We start from the raw sequence: 18,032 nt of genomic DNA, 5'->3' as shown, positions 1-18,032 counted from the left end.
GCAGTGATGGCGTGGCAGTAACCGGGGAACACACGCATGTTTCCGAGTCCACACCGGGAAGCAGAGCCGGGGGAACACCTGGTGGTACCAGAGCACCGGGGACACCGGAGGATTCGGGGTTCGGGATCATGGAGGACGAGGTGCTGGAGCAGGTCCTGTCCGTGGTCAACACGCTGGTGTCGTGGATCGCCGCCGGGGCCATGGTGTTCGGAGGGGTGGTCCCCTACATCCCCCAGTACCGGGACATCCGGAGGACCCAGAACGCGGAGGGCTTCTCCACATACGTGTGTCTCGTGCTGCTGGTGGCCAACATCCTGCGGATCCTCTTCAGGTGAGACGCCACGTGACCCTGATGTCTGCGGACCCGGTGGGACATTCCTCTGAAATCAGCCCTGACAGGTGAACTGAAGAGTTCACACCAGATCTGGCTCCACCTGCTGAAGAGCTGGAGGTCAGCTTCTACTGGTGGACATCCAAGAAATCCTGAAACTTCTGGATTATTGTTCAAAGTTGTGTTGATCAGAATTGTTCAAACCATCATATTTAACGCCACAAACTTTCAGAAGTAGTACAGTTAAAGGTGCTGTAGGCAGGATTTTGCTAGTCAATGTTAATTTTTCTGTGTTTTCTTTGGATTAAATGTTAGAGTATCAATTGATAATCCTTTAGGAGTGTAGCATAATTGCACTGCCGCAAGGGCGCAGCGTTTCCATCTGTCTCTGTTCTGTGCTGAAAAGGAATCTCGACAGCTCCAGGTATCTTTGACCAATCAGAAGAGCCCCTGAGGCTCTAACCGTGATTGGTCGAGGGGCGTTCGTCGCACGTTCTTGTGGGAGGGGCTGAACTTGCGTAAGGGCGTGATGTCAGAGAAAACAGGACAGGATTGGCTGTGCTGGGTTTCAAATCGCCATCTTAGATGGGTGAAATCGCCGTCTAAGCAAGATGGCGGAGATGTGGAGTCCTGCCTATGGCACCTTTAAGATAATAGAAAAGTTAATTCCTGTGACTTCCATCAGGGTTCTGAGTTTGAATGCTGTTCTCCCATCTCTCCTCGCTCAGATTCGGGCGCTATTTCGAGACGCTGCTGCTGTGGCAGAGCATCATCATGATCGCCACCATGCTCATCATGCTGAACCTGTGCACCGACGTCCGCACGGCCACCGAGCTCAACACCAAGAGGCGCTCCTTCATAGGTCAGAAAGCTCTTCCACCCAGCAGGTCCCGCTCAGACGCTCCACCGGCGGGTGCTGGAGTGTCTGAATCCGGTGAACCAAGGCAGAAGACATGAAGTCACTTTTAAGAAGAAAAAGTTAATGTTGAAAGCAGAAATGGTTAAGGTTCTATTTTGATGAACGTGTTTCGTTTGCAATACCATATTTGTGCACAGGATGGTAGAAATGAGCCACTTTCACCAAATTCCAACCTGCTTTTTTCCCACATCAGATTTACCTGTACCTACTTCTTCTGTTACTGTTTTAAAGGCAGGAGGAGTTTTAGAATGACTCATTGCACCATCTTGTGGCACAAACTGGAACTACACGTGCAGAAGCTAACTGCTCTGTTTTGTTAGTGTTGGTCAAATTCTCAGGAAAATTCACCTCATCTGGTCATTTTTTTGCGCTTTTTTTAATGTGTTTTCTGTGCCAACATGTTACTGTTATTGAAACCAGCTTTAAGGTCCAAACGTTGGTCCAGAACTAGTTATGACAGTGGATCCAGATCCGTCCGGAGGGCTGAGTGAAACAGAGCTGTGTCCATCAGGAGTTACACTCCACTGTCTTACACCACAAAATATTTCAGTCTGAATATTCCAACGTCCTTTCAGATGTTCGTTAAGCATCTCTTGATGTTCTCGATTCAGGAGAAGTAAAGGTGTGCAGTCACTTTATGGTGATGACACTCTGTCTATTTTGAAAATTTATCAAATCAAATGAAATGAAATCAACCTCAAAATGTAGCTCCACTGATGATTTCTAGAACACAAATTACGTGTCATTCTGTGAAGTGTAATTTTTTTGAGTCAAATTGACAGATGTCCCGCCTCCACTCTAGATCTACCACCTGTCAATCAAACGTTTCTGCTGTGCTGCTAATAACAGTCTTCAGGTGTACAGCATGCATATAATGACAGGAGCTTTTAATCATCAACAGTCCTCTTCAACTTTTTTTTAGATGATTAAACTGCGTAAAATATGCTTTAAGAAGTTTTTTTGACTCCATATTATTCAATTTAGTAATTTTTTGCACAAGAGCACAAGGTGCATTTTTAACTTTTTATTTGTATTTGTTGTGAGTTATGGGTGTGAGGTAGTGGAAAAAGTGCAAAAATTTAGATGAAACAAGAGTTTAAATGGAAACACTGGAGAGAAAGCCCAGTTTTGTGAAAAGTCTGCCTCTTATGTGTTTTACTTTTCATGACGCACTCGATCTTCCTTGCACGTAAACAGAAGGAACCTTTAGTTCCTGTTTCTCTGGACCAATTCAGATCAAACATGGTTTAGCTTTTCTTTTCCCTTTTTTTGTTTTTGTTTTCTTCTTCACCTGTGCTCTTGACTGTAGCGACAGACAGTAAGGACGAGGAGGTCAGAATCCCTAAGAGGCTCTTTCTGGGTACGTACTCTCCGCCCCCTGCTGTGCTCTGCAGTGAAACGCCATCAGTGGTAGTTCATCATCATCAGCCCCCCCTCTTCATCCTCCCCCCTCCTCCCTCCTGTGTGTCTCATGCATGCAGCCCGGGCTGTACTAACCCACGGCCACTAACCCCTTCACGAGTCCTTGGCGTTCGCCTCCAGCGGCATGAATCTGCTGTGTGTCCACGCTGTGAGGATGTCCGTGTGATTTCAGTGCATGCAGCACCGAGCCGAGGTTTACCTCCAGTTTAGTTTAGACGTTTGACTCCAAGGCCCCGTTTACGTCTTCAAGTGAAAATGGGAAAACTTTTTTCGCTTTCTGGGTTTAGGTTTACACGACAGTGTAGCCTGGAACGTCTTGAAAAAGACTCCCGAGGCTGGAGCTCTGACTCCATCTCCATGGTAACGGGGGGGAAAAAGCAAGTTTCTGAAAAAGCTTCATCTCCCTGTGAACAGGAGGAAAACACAACTTTTCCGAAACACCGCGACTGGGCAAAAAAACACACTGTGGAGAACAGTTCTTCTCTGAGTAGATGGACAATAACGACAACCATAGCATCCAGAGTGTCGTGACTCCCAGACGGGAGACGGTTAGAAACTGATACAAACATGATGAAAATAATACATGGATTAATAAATGATAAAACTTTTTTTTTTTTTTATCACACGGCAAGCAGCAGAAGGTGCAGTTTTATTTTTTGGGTACTTTTCAAATAAAGTAAACAAAAAAAGGTCCATCTAGACGTCGACAAAGATTTCAGTTGACTTTCCGGACGAGAGCAAAACAATCTGCAAATATTGCAGTTATCCTTTCATTGTTTATTGAAGACATTTTCTGTGAGCTTTGTTTTAATTTTCATTTAATATAAGTTATTCTTTTACCAAAAAAAGTAAATGTGTTACCATACCTGCCTCAGAAATAAAAAGTTTAGTTTGATAAAGCATTGAAATGAACAGGAATAAGAAAAACATTTCAGTCACAGTTTGTCTGGAAAACTATTTTATTAAAAAAAAAAAAAAAAAGCCCTTTATAGTTTGATAGTTGAGCATCAATGTAATAATGTTCCATCTATGTCGTCTGTCTGTAACTCGTGGCCTGGCATGCTAACTCCTTCATGTTCAGGGTTTCTGTTGTTGTTTTGTGAAAAGCAAAAATGCAAAAAAATGACGCATTTTCATTTGAAACATTGTAGTTTAAACGGGGCCTGAACTTATTCCTCCTGTTAGAAATGTTACCTTTATCTTTATCCTGGATAAAGAGAAGCATCAGTGTACGAGTGAATTTGGGGTGAAAAGAGTTTTCCTTGGAGTTTCTCAGATGGTTTTTGGGCCCTAAACATTGATCAGTTGACGCACGTCATGGTCTGAGCCACACGGTGAAAGAGAGTTAACACATGAACATTTACACCCAACCTTGTGAAACTAGTTATTTTGAAGTTGTGATTTCTGGAATATAAATGTTCGTTGTGCTCTGGGTTCAAAACAGTAGAGTATTGTTCACACTACCAGGAACACGAACAAGCTGAGCATCAATAAATGGACTCCTGCAACTTCCTGATACTTTCTTATTTTTGCATTGCTCAGCCTCTTCTTTTAAATTGTCCATTTAGGTCAAAGAAATTCCTAAAAGCCACATTGATGGGGAGCTTAAGTAAACTACTAGTGAGACAAATGTGTTGATGAAGGTCATATGAAAAAAAAAACAAAAAAAAACTGACGTTAGGTTCTGAACCTACTGAAGCTTGGTTGTTTTCTTCTTTTTCCAAACTGAACTGTGACGAGTTGCAATAGAAAGAATCGACATCATAACTAGATCTTTGAGCGTCTTTGAGTGTCGTATAAATCGCTATATAAAACCAATGCATTATTATTGTTAGATCTACATTGGCTTGTTTTCCGTCTGTCGCTGTTCGGCTTGTTTTAACTTTCTGCTCGCGTCTTTTAAAGTTTCAATATGCAAAACCAACGTCTGTTGAGTGAATGACGACTGTCAAACTGATGCATGCTAACATTTCCTGCTCTCACGTGTGAATGCGACTGCAGCTTCTGTGATGGCTTATTAATGCTGCGTCAAATTAATGCTCCTCTCCCCGACCTCTTTTGACGACGTACGGAAGGAATCTGAGTGTCAGCTTTGTGGTTGAGTTGATCAGTCGATTCATAATTTCTTCATGAGTCAAAGTGTCGACTTGAGTGCTCTGATCAGCTTCCATCAGGAGAGCCTGGTTGAGGTTAATGCTCCCAAATGAGGTTCAAGCAGTTCCTCAATCCAGGGTTTACTTCCTGTTTACATCTGATCTGAAAATGTTTAACAGCTACTGATGTGACAGATCGGATTTCTCCGGAACATCGATGTGAATACAGACGTCTCAGTGCTCGGTACTTGAAAAAAGTAGCCGTGAGTTGTGCGTCAGTTTTATTAAATAATTTACTGTTGGCTGTTTTACCCTATTTACATTTTATTGTTTATTTTCCTTGATTTTTCCGTTTTCTTAGATTTTTTTTCCTTTGTCTTTTCCTTTCATTTAGGTGTTTGTGTCCGTCTTTCACAAGTCGCAGCTGTTCTGTTTTGATCCGTTTTTCCCCCTTCGGCTGTTTTTAGCCTGTAGATTAGACCCTTTTTCGAAAATCAGTTGTGGGATGTAAATGAGATAAAAGTGAAGACAAAATGTTTATTTCCCTTCCACTTCCTGGAAGCTTCATTGATCCTTGCAGACCTGAGCGTTTCTGAATTGAACCCTTGTTGTTCCGTCTTTGCCCACTAGATGGCAGTAGAAAACCACACATGCTTGAGTCGAGCCAGCAGAGTTCCTCCAGCTCAGAGAGCTGCGGGACTGTTGTCATGTTCCCTGATTGCTCAGGACTGATGTTCTGTTGCCTTTTCTTGGATGTTTTGAATCAGAGAGATTTAGCGATGTCCCGGACAGACGCCGTGGCCTCGTGTCGGTTGTGTTCCGATGTTTCCACGTCTTCAGTGCGTTACTGCCGGTGACTGCTGCTTGCTTCTACTTCGAACGCGCCGATCGATCGGCGAGCGTTGCCGACTGTCATTAGAGCTGACAGAGCGCCGTGTTCTTTGATCGCCGGTCCGCGGCCGCTCATTGATCTGCCGGTGGGAAATATCGGGGGGTGAGCATGTTACGGCTGCTCTGCTGCTGACGGGACGTGTGAAAGCACACATGCGCTCAGAGGGAGGAAACAACGGAAGACTGATGCAACATTTGAGAGGAACAAGAGAAAAAGAAGTTACAGAAAGTCAACAAGTGACTTCAGGTACAAATGGAACAAAATCTATTCCATGTTTTAAAGATTGAATCCCTGCGGCCCAGGTAATACTTTATTGCTCTTGAGAAGCTTCTCAGCATGATGATGCCACCTCCATGCTTCATAATGCAGATGGGCTGCATTAGTTTTTAATTAGGAAATGTTATTAGATACTTTTTTGATGTTGTAGTAATGGTAATTTCTTTGAATTGAAGCCCTCCTATGGACAGTCGGCAGTGGGATTCCAACCTGTGACAGTATAAACACAAGCTCACTTTCCTAAACTGTTTTTAGTCAACAAAACAAATAAATATTGTTCAAAGCCATGCGTTTCAAATGTGACTCGTCATCACTCGACCGTTCAATTTGTGTTTTGATGCTTCTGAGCAGATGAGATCTTTTTCCGATAACTTCAAAGCCCAGCTCACTGAGATGAAATAATACATTAGAATAACACGTATTGTAGTTAAATTAGTAAAGCAACAAGTAAAGCAAAGATTTGTTGAATTTTAACCTCAAATTGTTTTTGCAAAGTTGCAGAAAATCCATCTTCTGGGCCATGATTCACATTAGAAAAGTCAATACAAAAAAACCACGGGATCCGCCACATTTTCCATGAAAACTGAAAAGTATCTTTGCGTTTTGGGTATCTTCTAATCACGACTCCCTTCGGAACCGTGATCTGAATTGATGTATCTTTTTTACCCCCCCCCCCCCCCCCCCCCCCCCCCCCCCCCCCCCCCCCCCCCACACACACACACACACACACACACACACACACACACACACACAACACACACACACATATCTCTGTCTGAGTTTCTTAACTCTGTTTTCCTTTCAAGACGGAGCGCCGTAATTGGCTGCCTGGGCGTCTTAAAAACCCTTGAAATTTCGTTGCACTTGTAACTTCGGTAACCTGTTGCGATGACAATAAATATGATCCTGATCCTGATCCTATCTGTTTATACGACCGCGGAAACAGGAGAAAATGCAAGATTGTTAATGTTTCTCGCCCGTTGTTCTCTTCACACGTGTGTGGTTTCTTAACCAAAACAACCAACAGCACCCTCTAGTGGCCCGTCATGCTAACTACATCGTTTTCAGCGTTTCTTGCGTTTTTAAGTAAGAGCACTTCATTTTCAAACAGAACCAAATGCAGTCACTTGGTGGCAGCGTGTTCAGGCTGTTCAGCAAATTGACAGTTTGTAGAGTTTCTCTGATTTGTCCAGAGTGCCTCCGTTACGCTCTGAAAGCCTTAATCACAGCTTATTTCTTCCATATCATTATCCCACCGGGCTCCGCAATCAGAACAGCTGGACGCTGGTTTTCAGAGTTTTAATAGACCTTCCTGGGATGGACGAACGAGGCCGTGCCTCTCTGTAGATGCATCGCTGTTATTTCTGATCTTATCTCTGAGGAAACGTCCTGTAATTCAAAACTTCTCTGGGTTTGTGCTTCGATCTGGAAAAGACATAAATCTCTGTTTTTTTTGTTGGTTTTTTTTTTGTCTCGTGTGTAGTTTTTTAGTTTTTTTTTTTGGAGGGATCTGGGTGTAATAGCAGCTCAGTGTGATTTAATACGGAACGCTGCCTTAAGGAGATTAAAAGATCAGATCGTCGGGCCGTGTCAGGAGGGGAAACGCTGGCGATCACTCAGGTGGAGGTAAAAGGATTTCCTCAGGAACGCTGATCTCAAGCACTTTACGGGAAAATAAAGTTCAGACAACTTTCACTCTGTCTAATGGGAGCTCCGCTCAGACGTTTTTGAGCTTATCGATTACCAAGAAGAGAAAACGGGTAACTGGATTTTTGAGTCTCCAGGAAGAGAGATCCAAACCGAAGTGGGTCTGTGTCAAGATAACGACGAGACGGGGAGATTCAAAAGACCTTTGTGTTTGCAGACGATACAAGCCTTCTTGCCTTCTTACCTGGAGGAGCATAATGCCAGGTTTATGTGGAGGGAAACAGAAATGTCGTTGAACGCTTTAAAACTTAGGATTTTTTTAAAACCACACAACGTTTCCAAATGAAAAATGGAAAACTTCCGTTCCGTTTAGACCTGTGTTTTACAGCCACTAGTAGGCTACGCCCTGAGTGATTGTCAGGTGTGCCGTGGGAATTTTTCCAATTTCAACTGATTGATCTAATTTATTTTATTTTTTTAACGAATTGCTGTGAACTGCTATGGGAAAATGCATAGACCTGCCAACAGTTAGCAGGAACAAATTAAACTGAAAATATTTAACATATAAAATACAAAAGCATAAATGCTAATTTTATATCATAACATTTTCTCACTCATAAAAACAACGAACAGTGATCCAAATTTTTGAAAACTAAAAATTGAAACAGGAACCAGCTACGGAAGCCTGAGAGGCTCAAAACACAAGTTCCATCCAGGGCTGAACTACAAGGCGCCACCTAGTGGTACATGGCTGTTAGAGCAGCGGCAGCACAACAGCTACACCAAACGAAAATACTCGTATGAGTGAAGCACTGAGGGAGGCGAACAGCGACAGCTTGTTGGACAACGGCCGCCACTCAGACTGCAGTGTCAGCTGGAATTGACTTTTTGTCTTTTTTCCTGACACCACAGGGTCTGACAGGAGAATGTACTTAGAAAGGGTAATGCTGAAGAGGAGGGAAGGAAATTACAGAACATCATTCAATGTCAAATAAACTCAGTTTTATTTGTTTGCCTGTGTGAACACATGAGGAAACGGGACTTTCATAAGAAAAACCATAAAGGTTAATGAGATTTACACTGAGTCACTTGTGATGGGAGAATCTTCTGGATCTTCTGTCAGATTATAAATGCTTTATTTTTTCATTGTGTTCATTTGATTGATTCTTGACACTTGTTAATGCTAACTACAGAGTTTTGCTTTTGAACTTTTACCTAAAAATACTTAACTTTTTACTTTTTTGTGATTCTTTCAATCAAAATTGTATACCCTGACTCAAAAAAAGGTTGAAGACACTTGTTTAGATGACAACCACGTTCTGAGCTGCCGAAAGTGCAAATTTTTAAACAACCCTCTGAGTCTGTCTCTGTGGAAACTGGGAAAGCTGAACTTTTCTGAATCGCTGCTGCAGAACATGTACATCGCAGTCACAGTAAATCAAGGATTCTTTCATAATTTGAACTTCTGAAGTGCTTCTCTAATAAACTCTGCATCTTCTATGCTCGGTCTGGTGTGATCTCTGCAGAAGAAGCTTGAGGTGACATTAGATTTGTCAAGTCAAGTTTGAAATTAGTGTTTCCAACTGTTGAGGGACACAGGAATGCTCTGCAATTTTAATTTTTTTTTTCTCGTTGTTATGGGTCGTCATTTTAATGCTAAACCATGCAAATAAATGTAGGGAGTGTTGAGAGTAAGTGTTTCGTTAAATGTTAACATTGCTCAGAGTTTGGTAAGTATGTTATACTATATCTAATAAATTCGATGCCATTGAAAATTCATTAGCTTGTGGCTAAATTAGCATGACGTACTTGTGAAACATGCAGTTCAGACTGAATTTGGTGTAAGAGCTCATTCATTACATGTCACAGTGCTGTGTGTTTAGCTCTGGCCTATATTCCGACAAGCTGCTTAACTGGGTGGAACATCACAGGGTTGTTAGCCAACCAGCTAGCTAGCTAGCCAGCCAGCCAGCCAGCTAGCAAAGCGCGGCGCTGGCAGCGTTTCCTCGGCTCCTTGCCAGCTGCTATAAGCGTATGTGTGACACGAGCCGGGGGCCCGGCGGCGGCGTGACTCGGAGCCAAACATGACACGTATCGCTGGTGCGTTGCGCGTGCCTTTAGCAGCCCGGTTGGTGTCGGGCGCCACTCTCTTGCCACCCCCCACCCCCTACCCCCCCCACGCGTGCTGCTGTTATCAGGCGGCGCCAGCATGGCGCTAGCTGGCCCACATTTTCCATATTCTGCATCCGCTGCAGGCAGGGCTGCTCAGCTATACCATGCGTTTGGACCTACAGGCTAATCTGTGTTTTACAGTGAACGTAGCGGCTCCCGGGGGATTTTCTCAGACTTCACTGTACTCACAACAGAAATGTATGCCCCGCTATACCTTTTAAAAAGCTGTAATAGCAGTCTTTTGTTCGGCACTGTGTTGTGCGTGAGAGTTTTTTTTCTTTTTCTTGCTCGGTTATTGGGTTTTTGTCGTCTTTCCTTGCGGAGGAGCTCGGTTTTCATGGGGCCAGGTGATCACGCCATGCGTGTTCATCTAGAAATGCCATCTAAATGTCAGAACCGTCCTGCGTTATTTTCTTTGATGAAACAATGCTTCGCTCAATCACGGACTCCTCAAATGTCACACTCGGGCGTCGCTCCGAATCGAGCAGGTTCGTTCGGTTCACACGGGATATTTGGGGAAGTTCATTCAAAACCTCGCCGGATGTCTTTGTGTGTTTCCTGTCCTCTGGAGCAACTAACAGTGTGTTTCTGTGGAGATCTCGGATGTGTACAGTAGATAAGGGAAGGCCTCATTTAAACGTGATTAAGCGAATAGGCTCTATTGCTTTTGCGTCTTGGAAGAAATCCCATTTGAAGATGCGGCGCTGCAGCCCTGATCAGATTTCCATCCTCAGCTCTCCCGGCCTCTCCTCCTCTCGTGAATCTAGTAGCTACATGTGTCCCTGTCCTGGCCTCAGTACCGTAAAGACGCAAAGAATACATCACATGTGTTTGAGCTTCAAAGAAACCAGCGTCGGACATGTTTCCCTTGGCTTATCGGATCTACAGCTGAAGCGAAGCCCGAGGCAATCAAGGCATCGCCGCCACGAGATGTTATCACGGCACAATTAGCACGAGCTCTGCCGCTGACGGCAGGAAGCCGGCGTTATTGTGCTTTGAATCCTTATCGAATCATTTCCATGGAGAAAGGAGCGATCGGGCAGATAACAGGATTTAAATCATTCATCAGTGTCCAGGTTCCCATTACTAAGACGTTAAAAACACTCTAACTCGGGTTGACCGTCTCCTTCCCTCAGGGAGGTGGGCTTTTTATTTTTTTTCACAACTTTTCACTGCTGCCATCTTTAATGAGAACGAGTCCAAGCAGAGTGAGGTTCAGATATTTGTAGACACGACGTATAGCTTCTTTTCACGATTGTGGGAGTGGTGTGACATTTCGCAGCTCGGGTGTGAAATTAGTTAAAAAAAAAAAAAGAAAGAAAGAAATCACAATAGCGAGATATTTTCTTTTACCTCCCCTTCATTAAAATGAGAACTATTCCTCACAAGCTCATCAAGTGTTTCATCATCAAATTATGAAACCTGTGTCTGTGTTAAATCTGACCTGGTTGTATTAGACTGTGGTTTCCAAAGTCTTCAGCTAATACTTCAACGGACTCCTATCATGAAAAGTGTACTTTTATGAGCTTGTAACATTGTTAGTGTGTAATTATTGCATAACACTTCAGCTAAGTCGGTGTTTGTCTTCATTCATGCATATTTGAGTAATCTGTATGAATATTCACTCTGAGCTCTACCCCTGCGCTGTTGCTTTAGACTTCCATGTTTAAAAAACACTGTATATAAAATTACTAATATTTCGCAATATAAAAGCATTCTGTAGTGTCAGGGGAGCTTAAATAGCCTATTATTGACTGTAGATGACTTTGGCAGGCTTGGAAAAGCGTGACACGGCTCCTTTAATAACCTGGTGGAAGCTAAAACTTTAAATACCCAAATAAATTACTGTATTTTAGTTCCAACTGTCTTAAAAATATTATAACATATTAAAAGCCCTTGTTCTTCTTGTTTTTGTTGAACTATAACTAAGGCCTAGATCACACAACGATGACGAGATCTCATTCTGTAGACGTCCACGTATTTTATGGTGTATTTTTTCCAGTTACTAGACTACAGCCGGAAAAATTCCCATTCTTACAAAACAGGTTTGTAAAGCACCCTAATAAATTCTCATAAAAAAAAGTTCAAGGTCTTTCTTGATGTAAACTACTTCAAAGTTTCTATGAGCTTCTGTAACTGTAAATTTCTCCATGGTGAGATTAATGAAGTCTATTCTATTCTATTCTATTCTATTCTATTCTATTCTGTTCTAAGTTTAGAATGTGTTGACGTTAACAATTGACTCTCAATCCCTAAGGGAACTTTTTAAAATCAACTTACTGCCCAGATACCAAGAGGAGTCGAGGTTGTTCTGTATGACGGCGAATGCAATCGGTCGCACCGATATTGGATTGTTAATCCATTCTTCAAACGCTTCTGTCATTTGTGATTTGCCCTTAATCTAAAACTGATGGGAAAAAAATGGATGAAATGAACCGAGTGCAGACAGAGAAGGCTTTGTACGTTTCCAATGTCAAGCATGAATAAACCTCAAACTAGAAGGAAATGAACAGTCATGGTTGCCATGGTAGCGCACGATGGACAAACCAGCCTACCGATTTTAAACAACACAACTTGTGCTGCCAGATAAACCTTAGCACAATTGTAGAAAATGAAATCACGGTCCATCGGGCCAGCAATGGGTTTCGGGATGGATTTGACTCCATGCTTGGAAAGCTTCTTTGCACTTATGGAAGAAAAGCTGATTTTCATATTCAAAGAAGCATTTCAGAGGTGTTCTTTATGGTGGCTGAACACCAGCTGATGAGCTGAAGTTGAGCGAAGCGGCATGAAAATGAACCTGGAAGCTGGTAGAACATCTAAGACCTGGATCTAAAGATTGTCAGCATGGCTGGTTTGGATCGGGGATGTTCGTTTTCAGCGAGGCGTGAAATGTTAAAACAGATTGCGCGATGTTGGTAAGCACCATGTGGCTGGATACACTTGTGAATTACATGCAGATCATTTATGACGACGTCAAGGTTGGAACAAGGACGTCTTAAAAAGGTTTGCATACTTTCAAAATTCCGCCTTGACTATCAAAGAGTCGGCTGGATGACCATTCAGAAAACTTTTCGCGTGCATCCCTAATCCCTGTGTCTCCTGGTGCTGGTGCTCACAATCCATCCCTTCTTTTATTTTTTTTCATTAATTTGCAATGCCAACAGGGAGCTTCACGCATCGACACTACACAGTTCCACCTTTAGGTTTTAGCCATACCCTTGCACCTCAAGTAACCATTTTTCATTTCCATGCTTGTCATTCTCGCCTCGGTTGCTAGTTTTCATGAAGAAATCGGCGTTTCCTGCGACTCTCTTATAATTTAAATTTTTTTCCTCCTGATTTTAGACTTTGATTGGAGTTACTTCTGGCTGTGGACTCGCTTTGTGGACTACGTGCAGTGCGTGCTGGCCTTCACGCTGGTGGCGGCCTACATCACCTACCTCCTCCTGGACTCGGCGCTGTTCGTGGAGACGCTGGGCTTCCTGGCTGTCTTCACGGAGGCGATGCTGGGAACGCCGCAGCTCTACTGCAACTATCAGAACAAGTCTACTGAGGGCATGAGGTATGGGTCAAACTATGGAGGCGATTTTAAAACCTTTGTCCTTGAGAGGTCGCAGATGAGTGTTGAGAAGTACCTCACAAATTGGCCGCTGTTGAATTGAGGTTTTCCTGTTCCCTTGTTGAAACCACAAGCAAGTGACCAGAAAAAGGCATGTTTATGAGATCGTTATGCTTTTTCTAGCTGGAAAAAACAAGTTTCATAACTGCAGGAGGTTAAGTCATATTCCGTCTTCATCACTGGACCGCTAATTATACAGCATATTAATGGCCGTGCCATTCAAAGCTCATATTATCAGCTCCGTCATCTTCATTGCTCTGGTTTTCGCCTTTAAGTGATCCAATCTGATTAACTTCTCTTTCCTGCGTAAGATGCGAATTTATAATAGAAAATTCTTAATCAAGCCTCATTCAGGGGCCCTCTAGGACAAACATCTATTTTCATTTAGAAAAGTATTCTAGGGAATTGTCTGATGGAGGAGAGTCTGGAGTGCTGGTACGCTGCTTTTCTTCAATCGAACAAGCTAAATAAATCCTCGTGACATCTTTTCTGGACAGTTACAGAAGAGAAGGCTGAGCGACTGCTAGCTGCTCATGTGAGAGAGCCTAATGGCTTCAAAAGAAGGTTGACTCTGCTCGTAGCTGCTATTATATAAACCACTGCGTTGCGTCAATAATGTAGGCACTGGAGCTTAGTTTCTGCCTTCGGGATTTGTAGCGTTTGAGTGATCTCACAACAGAATTTTGTCTTGTGTTGAGCTTTTAATTACCTGAAGAAGCCTTGCTTTAAGCTGAATATCACTCTTTTGCTCACTGAATGTGAATGGGGGAACACAATTTTCAGCTGTTTCTGCTCATGTCTATAGTCGGTGGTGTTCATGAAACATGGAGCTAATCAGCAAGGAGCAGGTTTTGAACTGGTTGACAATACAATACCTAATACAGAACAGATAACGCAATTGCTACTTTTCAACAAAATGTAGCTGTATCGACATGTGATCCAGTAATGTGTATGCTGCTGCATCTACAGTACACGTAGTGCAGTGCGTAGCCTCGACTCAGCCCCTTCAACCTGGAAGTTGTGCGTCAAGGTCGCATGTTCCAGGAAGTAGTTCACTGCCATAACGCCAGGGGTAGCAGAGGGATCGGTCCGAACCGTGTGAAACTCCGCAGTGCTTATTTTCCAGTCGTAACGAGCAGCAAAAGAAAACACTAAAACGATGTGCTTTTACTAAACGTTGTATAAACGGGTTTTTTTTTTTTTTTGGTTTTTTTTTCAAGTATTCATGAAGACGAATGAGCTTCTTTCTTTCTCTGCTCTGGATTTTGGAAAGCATATATTTATGGCTTTCTTTTGCACCTTTAAAGTGAATTTCAACAACCTCCGTGCAGGTAAAGAAGGACTTTTCAAAGCCGCTACCAGAAGATCCCGACCCCTCGGTTGAGGACACGTTTTGGCAGAAGCCTCTTTTCATCCCCGCCCCACCTGGAATGTGTTCAGTTCTTTACCTCTTGCCATCTTGACCCGATGTTTTCATACGTGCCTCACAGCATGAGCGGCAATAACGGCTTAATTGCATCATGCGGCAACACCTGTGCGCCAGCATCTGCTCCTCGTACGTTTTCTCCACTTCTCATTTGAAGCATCCGTCTGCACAGAGGCCAGAGGCACCAGTCAGGACGGCAGCTGAGCTTTGAACGATGATGCAAAGAGGTGGACGGCGCAATCACTTGACGTAAACACACTTTAAATGCAAAGCGGCTATTGACCGTCTCTTTCGTCCATCCTGGGCCCAGTCTGCGGCGAGGCAAATCTGAACGGAATCAAAACGGGAGTTTGTCGTATCCCTGATTAATGATAATGTCTTTATCCTGATGAGTAATGTTTTATTTATGAACGCCACTTCCATCACAGGCGGCTCCGAGGGCGTCGCGCCGCCGCTCGCACCGAGCGATGACTCCCGATTATATTGTCTCACATATGATCATTAACGCCGACACGTGCTTATTAAGTATTCCTGGCACCTGTCGGGCAGGAAGTCGGGATCCTGACAGCTACTGACAATCGACCCCTCCGAAAACCGTTGTGGTAATGAGGCTCGTCGTCCAACTGTATCTATTTCCAAAGTGCCATTTTTGGCTGGTTTAAAAACAAAAGATTTGCCATAATTACAGGGTTTCGATTGATTTCGGAAAGCCGATCCACTTTTCCAGCAGATTCTCAGATGACTCACGCAGAAAGCTTTCCCTGATTTTACAAGCTGCTTTAATTGAAGCGCAGCGACGACCGGAGTGATATGGAAGTTTTCAGATTGAGTTTGTCGTACACACAAGGCCCGGTGATAAAGGGAGAGAAAAAAAAAAAAAAAAAAAAAAGGCTGCCTCTCTGTGTGAGTCCTGCCTGGGAGCAGTTTCTGTTGCCCCCGCCCGTCCCCTCGCTGCTGGTCGGCTTTCTGCAGCAGACAGATAACGGAGCTCCAGCAGGGGCTGCCTGTCCACTTAACCGGCCATGACAGCTCCCTCACTGGGCCTTTCTATACCCTCTCTGTCCCCTGCCTTATTTATTTCTGATTTCCTCACGCCTCCCACCCCTCACCCGCTGTCTTCCCACACATACTGTACAAAAAAAAGCCACCTGGAAATGTGTGGTTGTTGATGAGGCGATCTCCACTGTGGTTTATTTTCTGTATATCGCTTTTATCACTTTTTGTTGACCCTACTTTTTCTGTCTGTAGTTAGCTGTTAGCAACAATTCTTCCCACCGACCGTCCAGCACGCCCAGAGGCAATGGTGGGAAACATTGCGTTTCCAAGTTGGCGCCTCTATCTGCGCTGTAGAAACTTGTGATGACCACTTAACCCAAGAAATGTGATTTTTAGTGAATTCCTGCTCAACTGTCTGTGTTTTCCTGACTCCAAAGAAACCTAACTGACCAAGTGCTTGTTTTCCATCAAATTGATCCACAAAAGTAGAATTAAATAGCTTTTTTTTATTGCTATTTGGCAAACTTCAATGCATTTTTTCTGACAGTCTTTACAATGTATAATGGAGGGTGTGGTTTAGTACTTCCGTTAACTCTGGTTTACAGCCACTTTATGAGAGATAAGTCTGCAATCTAAGCTAATAATCTCACTTTTGTTCCATATTCATTACACTTCACTATCAAAAAGTCCAATTCCAAGAGACATATCTATTCACTGGCTCTTAGATTCATGGAGAATCGCTCCTATATGCACAAAGTGTGTTCAAGCCACACGTTAGGTCATTACAATGAAGCCTCAGAGAAGCTAAGATTTCCATGCTAATTGCAGAACAGTAGCTACTCTACCAAGTTGGACTCAAACCAGTCAACAATCAAACACTGACATTAGCTTTGTCAGCCTGCAGTTACAAATCAGCCGCATGCAAGCTCACACATGAAGCCTGTCAGCGTGAAACAAAGGGTAATCAAGTGACACACGGAAAGTCATTAAGGAATGAAGAGACTCATTCAGGAATGGACAGAATAAGAGAGATTGCAGCACTTGATCAATCACTTTCTTGTATAGAATTCATCAGTTGCCATTCATTATCAGTGGCATCGTCACTTGTCATTGTTGACACCGTATAAAGTGAAACTGAATTGTTTACGTGTCCCATTTAAAGTAAAAAAAAAAGTAAAGTTATGCATCAGGAAAAAAAAAATCCTACGACCAAGAAAACCCCAGATTCTATCCCTCCTTTTAGTTTTTCATTTTCCAGTTGATTCAGTTTTTGTAATGAAATTCTACTATCCTGTCTGTTTGTTGAGCCATAAACTCCCACACACCAAACCTTTTACACCACAGTGTAGCAGCAATTCGATGTGTGGGCTTTCTACTCCGTGTAACGCCAGCCTGTGCGAACAATGAATGTGTGCAAGTGGAATGTTAAGTGTCTTTCACTTTAAACACAGAAATCCTGAAAATTGCATTGCTTCTACACATCTGCATAAAGTATGATTCAACTGACAGCACAATTCGTAGCAGTACACGGTAAATGGATTTCACTTAGAGCATATTAAAGGTACAATATTATACAGTTTTTCAACAATTTCGCGTCGGTGTCAGAGGTCCAAAGTGTTTTGTCCCAAATTCCAGTCTTGGTGCTGAATTTCTGAGTTGCTCTTCCATTAAAAAAAAAGCCATTAAAAGTCATTTTAGCGTTAGATGGAACTTTTAAGTAATCCTCCAAATTGCTTTAATTGTATTCACCTACTCACACACGCACTCACACGCCCATGGAGGGAGCCGCCATGCAGTTTGGGGTTCATTGTCTTGCTCAAGGACAATCTGACATGAAGACAAGGAGTAGATGGGGAGTCAAACCTGCAGCCTTCCAATGGAGAGACAACCAATACCAACCGAGCCACAGCCATCACAAAACACATTATATTTGTACATGGATGCTTCCTGTGTGCACAGATGGAGAACAGCATTATGTCTCATTTCTTTAATTGGTCTTTGAGGCGATTTCGTGTTCTTTCCGTGTTTCTTATTTGCAGTACGCCTTGTTTTGTACTTTCAGAAAAATGTGCGTCCATTATGAGCTGGCAATCCCACACAGCACTGATATGCTTACATAAAACATGCTGTATGTTGTGATTTCAGATCTTTTTTTAATGTGTGCTGTATGAGAATGGGTTTGGGGGAAAAAAAAGGGCCAGAGGGATTCTAGATCTCGAGCCATTACACGAACGGC

At 43.1% G+C, this 18,032-nt stretch overlaps 1 protein-coding gene across 3 annotated transcripts in view; it reads left to right on the top strand.

The window, feature by feature from the left end:
- slc66a2 (solute carrier family 66 member 2) overlaps window positions 1-18,032 on the top strand; it is a 30,540-nt gene continuing 12,508 nt past the window's right edge. The window contains exons 1-4 of one of the 3 annotated variants that reach the window (XM_030120365.1): window positions 1-331; window positions 1,060-1,193; window positions 2,560-2,610; window positions 13,101-13,317. In XM_030120365.1, coding sequence (XP_029976225.1) covers window positions 129-331; window positions 1,060-1,193; window positions 2,560-2,610; window positions 13,101-13,317 — 605 coding nt within the window. In that variant the 5' untranslated portion in view covers window positions 1-128. Of the gene's footprint in view, window positions 332-1,059; window positions 1,194-2,559; window positions 2,611-5,159; window positions 6,239-13,100; window positions 13,318-18,032 lie in introns of those variants that run through there. The other 2 variants (XM_030120367.1, XM_030120366.1) reach the window with 2 other exon arrangements.

Source organism: Salarias fasciatus, chromosome 22 (assembly GCF_902148845.1).
Source record: "Salarias fasciatus chromosome 22, fSalaFa1.1, whole genome shotgun sequence".
Taxonomy (NCBI): domain Eukaryota; kingdom Metazoa; phylum Chordata; class Actinopteri; order Blenniiformes; family Blenniidae; genus Salarias; species Salarias fasciatus.
This window is presented reverse-complemented; position numbering and strand designations above follow the sequence as displayed.